The sequence below is a fragment of the Pelophylax lessonae genome (assembly GCF_965119305.1).
Source record: "Pelophylax lessonae genome assembly, chromosome: 4".
Taxonomy (NCBI): domain Eukaryota; kingdom Metazoa; phylum Chordata; class Amphibia; order Anura; family Ranidae; genus Pelophylax; species Pelophylax lessonae.
In genome coordinates, this window is record NC_138771.1 from 78,295,094 (window position 1) to 78,303,013 (window position 7,920).

At 40.6% G+C, this 7,920-nt stretch overlaps 1 protein-coding gene across 1 annotated transcript in view; it reads right to left on the minus strand.

Annotated features, from left to right (window-relative positions):
• Window positions 1-7,692, minus strand: part of LOC309553129 (transient receptor potential cation channel subfamily M member 7-like) — a 250,318-nt gene extending 242,626 nt beyond the window's left edge. The window contains exon 1 of the mRNA XM_082254029.1: window positions 7,461-7,692. Within this exon, the coding sequence (XP_082110155.1) occupies window positions 7,461-7,496 (36 nt within the window). The 5' untranslated portion in view covers window positions 7,497-7,692. The remainder of the gene's footprint in view (window positions 1-7,460) is intronic.
• Between the last annotated feature and the right edge of the window lie 228 nt (window positions 7,693-7,920).

The following is a 7,920-nucleotide window of genomic DNA, read 5'->3' on the forward strand; positions in this document are numbered from 1 at the left end:
TAACCCTCAACACCTGTGTGGATTGTCTCGTGATTGAGGGGTTAAGGGCTGGATATGGCTTCTCCGCAGGCTGTGGGTGCGTTTGGAGGACAGGAGACACAGGTCCGGCGGATGTGCCCACCTGGGGTACAAAGATCCTTTACAATGATGTTCATTGATGGGCACAGCTCCTGATTTTTCATAACCATTGGGTTATACTGCCCCCTACAGGAGTAGGACACTAGGCAGGAAAAAGTTTGACCATGCCTATGTGCAGTCCTCAGGGGGTATACACCCCCTCTCAGCTATAGGCACTCGGAACTAGTTTTTTTCTGCCTAGTCAGGAGTAAGGACCTAGCTCCCTGCTGGGATCTCTGGTCCTGCCAATTTTTTCTTTTTAAATTAAATTTTTTTCCTCTTTTATTATTTTATTCCTGTGTGAGCTACAATCAAGCGTTGGACTGGACGACCAACTTGATAATCTAGCTCCTTAGGGTCCCCCTCAGTCTGACCACTGGATGGCGGCTGGCCTGCGAGTTAAACGTCTCGCAAGGGCGCATACGAACTGGCTTTGGCTTGAGTCACAGAGTTTCCTCCTGGCCGACAACACCCACATGATGAAGTGGTGCCCACCCTGTTTCTGATATGGTATGTAGCTGCCCCCCCCCCGCTCTACTCCTGGAGAGTTTTTGGGTGGACAAGGGCCCCTCCCCGGGATGGCGGGACCCCCAGGTTCCCCTCCTTCCCCCAGCCCCTCTAAAATTTTGGTGGCCACTGTGGGTCTTTCGCCCCCCCGGCTGAGCTTATGAATGGGGGGGCTGATTGGTGTTGCTGCTGACCAGGCTTTCCTGGTGCGCAACGAGGGGTTGAGCAGGGTTCCCTGTCACCCTGGGGGTTGGTGACTGTGGCGGGTATTGGGCTGGGGGCGCTGATAGTTTAGCATCCGTGGGTAGCGCCTCACGCAGCCTGATCCAGTCGAAAATTTAGGCCGCAGCTTTGCAGCCTACTAAATCAGAAACTACGTGAGACGGCCCCTGTGAGGATGGCTGAAGCCACTGCCTCCCAATTGGGAGCTTTTTCTTGCCTAGTATCCTACTCCTGTAGGGGGTAGTATAACCCAATGGTGACGAAGAATCAGGAGCTGTGTGTCAATGAACGAAAGAGAAATCCTCACTTTTGGGTTGTCTCTTAAAAATAATAGGGTGGAAATCTTCCAATAGGGATACTAGTTCTGGTGGCCTAGGGGTCCCCAAGGAATTCCTTTCATTTGCAGGGATTTCCTCACGCTTCCTTTTTGGCTATGCACGAAGTGAAGGGAAATCTCCCGAATGGGGTACATATAGCAACAACCAACAGGGATTCTTCTAACCCTTCCTTACTCTATCCAAAATGAAAAAAAAAAAAAGTTTTACCGATAGTTCTACTTTAATAATTGAATTCAACTGAGCTGACCAAAAAAAAAAAAAAAAAAAGACATAGCAATCAAAATCAAAATGCTCACACTGCCACGTTTTCTGGTGTAAGTGACGTTATTTAAGCAGACTAATGGCTTTTGCAACCAAACTGATAGTCTAACCAGGACTACGTTTTTTACACCACCAAATAAACGATTCCTTTCACGCAGCACTTTTGCTGCGTTAAAACGTACTTTTACAGTCCTACAAATTGATTCGCCTTTAAATCCTATGTAACTGTTAACACTGCATTTTTTTAAGTCCTGCATGTTCGGTGCGTTTTCAAAAGTGCACTTTCCAATGCAAGTTAATCTGAACACATCAAAAGTGCATCTCAGCTGCGTTTTTTGAGCGACATGTCCATGTTTTACAGGTGAATGCTGGGAGTCAGGCAATCAGAAAGCACATTATAAATGCATTAAAGGGGAGTTAAAAACACAATATGAGCTTTTGAAAAAAAATCAAACCACATTTTTCAGAGCACCAGTGTGAAAGGGCCCTTACAGGTCAGTATATTCATCCACAATGTTGGTTAATTCCATGTTTATTTTACTGAAAATACTATTGCATGCATTAGCAGACAACTTTAGCAGTAAACAGAAGGCATTCTAAAAAAATAAAAGAAGGACCACTAATGACCCCTTTAAATCTTAGGGTTCCGTCACACTTGAGCATGCATCTCCACTTGTTTCTGACTTGCATTGACAAACACTTGTGTTTAGGCAGCCTAATCACTTTGAACCGGCCTTAGCCCCAGTTCATACTGCTGTGACTGTGTGCAACTTACGACACAAAGTTGCATGACAATTGAAAACCTATTTTAATTGAGATGGTTTTAATCAATGCGACAAGTTGCGACGATTTCCCAAAAAAAAAATTCCTGTGCTACTTTGATGCAACTTTCATGCATGTTGAGTGCAACAGACTCCTCAAGTCACATGGAAGCTGCAAGCAAGTCGCACTGAAAATCAATGGGGGTTTCAGCAGTGTGAACTGAGGCTTAACATGCCTAAAACACATGAAGAATCATACCTGCACTATTATGGCCACTGCAGTGTACCACAACCCACAGTGTATTCAAATGCATGTATTGTGGTGTGCTAAGGGATAGACAAGTTTTTTTTTTTTTTTTAAACATTGTATGTGCACTGGGAGTGACTTTCAGAATAAACGTTAAGCACCTCAATGCATATACTCCATGTCTCCCTCAGAGACAGCACAACACCAGGAAAATAAATTAAAGGCTATTTCTACATTTTATTTTTTACTTGCCTGGGTATAATAAAACAATTTAAAGCTAAAAGTAGAGAGTTTTTGTCTAGCCCATGCATTAGAAAATGACAGTAAGGAGTATATGACATACATGCACTTGTGCAAAGCTTTTCGTTAAAAAAAATAAAAAGGTTACTGCCTAGTACACAGGATCAGAAAATCAGACGGAAAACACCACTTTCTAATCAATCGTACGATAATCTGATCGTTAGTACACAGCTTTCGAAAGTCGATCAAGACAGTTCATGCGAAATTATCCGAAGGAACAAACAAAAAATCTTTTACCAGAATGAATGTTTTTCGTTAAAATCGGTAGAGTATACGTCCGAAAAAAAATAGAAGACCAAGACTATGCATGCTCGGAATTGAGAGAATACATTACAATGCAATACATACATCTGAAGTTGTATTCTGTCCTACGAGAATTTCCGTAACTTTAGTAACCTCTTCTTTTTCGATATGAGACTAGTGTGCAAAAAATAAAAAAAATACGATTTTTATTGTGTGTATGAGGCTTAAGACAACCAGAGGTACTTTTTGTAAAACACTGCAATTTTAAATAATAAGCCTTTTTAGGGAGCCAAAGTTCTGCTGAAACACAGCTTTGCAGCAGAAAACAAATACATGGTACTTCAGTATGAAAATAAAAATATAGAAAGTAAATTGAAATCTTAAATCCAACCAATAGCATAAACACCAAAATTGACAAAATATGAAATAATTGTTAATTGTACACCAAGCCCTACAGCACAATTATAAAATCATCTGCAGTCATATAAAGCAAAATATGAACACCTTTTCAGAACCAAGAATCATACCTCTTTCACGTAAAGTTTTGCACTGATTTTAGCCTTCTGTCTTATGTCCATTAGTAAAAGCTACAATCAACTTCAATAGACACACCAATATATTACTTTGCATTGGCTCATATAATTTGAGGTTTTTGGTTAGGCAGGTTAAAACAGGCATACAATATCTAGACAACAAATACCTACGTACATAACTACGGTACTCACTGAATCAAATCATGTCATTTATATTTTGTTGTTATTATAAGAAGAAAACAATCCTATCCGTCCATATTAGTACAAACAATTTAACATAATAAAATGCAATGCATACTTTCCATTTCCCTAAATTTTTGAAGAGCAGGCAATTTTATTCTTCCTACTGAGCAATGTAACCTCTCATAGGTAAACATTTTATTCACAACAGTATTTTCCCAATGCAGTGCCTATCAAATAAATCAACACTCAGCAGCAAGAGATTGAAAATGTGGGTTAAAGTGGTTTTGAAGGCTTCTGTGTGCAGCCCCCTTTCCCTCCCCCCAGTCCCCCAAACCTTACCTGAGCTCCCTCCAATCTAGCAATGTTCAATAGCCTCGGCTGTCCCAGGCCACTCCCCCCCCTCATTGGCCCCCACTGCTGTCAGTCACAGCCAGTGCGCCAATGAGGAGAGTGAGCATGCAGCTGTGGCCCCAGGGCAAGTGGCTTTCTCTGGTGGCACTGCTAGAGGGGGAGGAGCGCCGGCAGGGGAACTCGAAAAGTAGAGGATTGGAGCTGCTCTGTGCAAAACCACTGCACAGAGCACGTAAGTATAACAAGTTTGGTATTTAACCACTTTAAGACCGGAGGATTTGGCTGCATTAACCAGGCCCTATTTTGCGATTCGGCACTGCGTGAATTTAACGGATAATTGCGCGGTTGTGCGACGCTGTACCCAAACTAAATTGACATCCTTTTTTTTTTTCCACAAATCAAGCTTTTTTGATCACCTGTGCGATTTTTATTTTTTGCGCTATAAACAAAAAAAAAAAAAAAGAAGCAGCGACAATTTTAAAAAAATAACATTTTTCACATTCTTTTATATGAAATTCTCAAAAAAACAAAATGTAAAAATCAAAATTTAACATTTTAGGCCAATTTGTTTTCTGCTACATATTTTTGTTACAAAAAAAAAAATCCGCAATAAGGGCATTTTGATTTGTTTGCGCAAAAGTTATTGCGTTTACTAACTACGGGAAAGATGTCATCTTTATTGTTTTTTCTTTTTACTAGTAATGGCGGGCGATCTGTGATTTTTTGCGGGACTGCGACATTGCGGCGGACAGATCGGACCCCTAACTGACATTTTTGACACTTTTGGGGGTACCAGTGACATTACTACAGTAATCAGTGCTAAAAATATGCACGGTTACTGTAAAAATAACACTGGCAGGGAAGGGGTTAACAGTATGGGTTATCAAGGGGTTAAAGGTGTCCCTAGTGGCGTCATTCTAACTGTGGGGGGCGTGGCTTGTGAAGTCATCACAGAGACATGCGATCCTATATCGCAGGATCACATGACATCTGTGATCACTTCAGGGAGAAGTACGGACGGCTGTGTTTACATCAGCCGTCTGTCCTTCTCTCTCAGCTGCGGGAGATCGTGAGTGGCCGGCGGCCATCGGAGCCGCCTGCCACACACCCCCTTGCTCTGTAATTGTCATAAGTCGCGCAAAATAATTCACAAGTCGCGCTGAAGTCGCGGTAAAGTCGCTGTAAAAAGTCGCTCCGACATGGGGCGACTTATGGTCGCGGCAGTGTGAACCAGCTCTTAAAGAACAATGGACACTTTTTTGCTCATAGGAAAATATTTATTGTTGTATAATTTTTGGTCACAGACGCATTTATTGATTTATTTATTTCGGTTTGTTTTGCATTTATTTTATATGCAAGTTTGAATGTACCACTATGAGCCCTTATATTTTAAGCACTAAACACTTTTTTTCATAGTAAAGTCCCAGCAATATATGTTAAGCAGCGCCCCACCCACTCTACACCTCTTCCTATGAGCCATTTTGACTGAGAAAGTGGAAATACCCTTTAAAATTTAAACTTGAGAAAATCCCACTATAGGTTTCCCATGAGTGTTACCATTCACATAGCATACCGAAAAGGTTTCCTTGAAAAAATATTTAACATTTCTTAAAAGATTATATCATAGTAGGGTAAAGTTCATTGTGAGTCTTTGTCAATAGAAGGCTGAGTTTCAACTCATTATACAATGAAGCAGACTGTCCTCTACATCAATAAGCAATAACAATAGGATTCACCTAATATTGAGGAAATCACACTTTTGCCACCAAAAAAGCCCTGACCCGTCACGACACTAGACCTCTGAAGGTATGCTGTGGTATCTGGCATCAAGCCATCAATAGCAGATCCTTTAAATCCTATAAATTTGTAAGGTGAGACCCCCATGGAACGAGCTTGTTTTTCCAGCACATCTTATAGATGCCTGATTGATAGAGATTTGGAAAATTTATAGGGCAAGTTAACAACTCGCTGTGTTCCTAAAAGCAATTCTTAAACCATTTTTGCAGTGTTGCAGGGCTCATTATCCTGATGAAAGAGGCCATTGCCAACAGAGAATACCGCTTCCATGAAGGGTTGTACTTAGTCAAGTAGGTAGGTGGTATGTGTCAAAGTAACATCCACATGAATGGCAGGACCCAAGGTTTCCAAGCAGAACATTGCTAAACGCATCATACTGCCTCCATCAGCTTGCCTTCATCCCATACTGCGTCCTGGTGCCATTTTTTCCTCAGGTAAGCAACGCACATACACTCAGTCATCTACATGATGGTAATGAAAAAAAAAAAAACAACATGATTCACTAGACCAGATCACCTTCTTCCATTGCTTTGTGGTCCAGTTCTGATGCTCACTTGCCTATGGCAGGTGATTTTGGCTGTGCATGGGCACCCTGACCGGTCTGCGGCTATGCAGCACCATACACCACATAATGTAATGTCGATTTTTTTCTCTGCTTTTAACACATGAACTTCAAGGATAACATGTTTACTTGCTGCCTAATATATCCCACCAACTTTCAAATGCCACTGTAACGAGATAATCAATTTTATTCACTTTCCCAGTCTGTGATCTTAATGGTAATGATCAGTGCAAATCTTTAACCCTTTGTTAGGATAGACAGTGTTCGAATCTAGTTAATAGTGGAAATTAAATCTACCAGAACAGTACAGGCAGAGTTAGTTATTGCGAACATAGCTCCACATCCCCGATAAACAAATAATTATAATTAAGTAGGATTTTTTTTTAGTGCTGGAACTTCCAGAAAAGAGCATCTAAACAGGCAAGTTGCAATTTTTCTTCTTTCTTTTTTTTTTTTTTTTTTTAAAGGTATTACGTGAGCTGGAACATGTAACAAATATAAAATAGGCAAGGTTTGGCTGCAAAAGCTGAAATACACTTTAATATACGTGGCCAATAAAGCGGATTCTGATCTTTAAATCTACACCCTGGGAGGGAACTTGACTATCTTCTACCATTTGATGGACTAAAGATTGCCTTACAGCAACAGATTCCACCAAGCCATGTAACACTTGTCAGAAAGCAATGTGCACTATACTGGTAAATTAAAAAAAAAAAAAAAAAAAGTTCCATTCACATTGCTTCCTAATCCCTGCTTTGTTTGCAAGGCAGAAAGTGTCAAATAGACAGGTTTTCATACTTAGGAGATAGTCCCTCATGTGCTCCATTCTGCAAGTGAGGGTGAATCTCCTCCACAAACCGCAAAAATAAAAAACAGATATTCAAAGATAAAAATGCTTAGACCCCCCACTCTAAAATGTAAACCCCATGCATTGTGAAGTATGCTTGCCTTCAGACCCCCACTCTAAAATGTAAAATTCATGAAAAAAAAAAAAAACAATCATGATCATCATCATAAGAAAAATGAATATAAACGTACCTCACATCCTGGCTTCCACCTTAAAGAGGGTGACATCAAGGGAATGCAAAGTATCCCAGATCTCACATGAAGACACTCCTGTATGCGACATCACCCTTGTGTAAGCCGTGTGAAAAAAAAAAAGTCAGGGTCAAGCAAGTAGAAGTTTCATTTTTCTTTTAACGGGTCCAAAAGACAAGTAGACGCCGAATGTTCATACAAGATCTGCTTTAGGATGCCTAAATTTTCCATAACAAAATCACATACTTTAAGAAAACCCAAGCTTAAACCATAAACACTAGCATCTAACAGCTATCTAGATGTGTACTGAACTTGTATTCCATTTAGTTTGTTTTACATAATGATAGCAATAAACTGCAAGGGTAAGTCCACCTGCTGGGAACCGAGCCTCTACCATCTTTTTTTTCCATTTGAAAGTCTACAGAACATGTGATAAGTCACAGGTCTGCCTTGTGTTCAG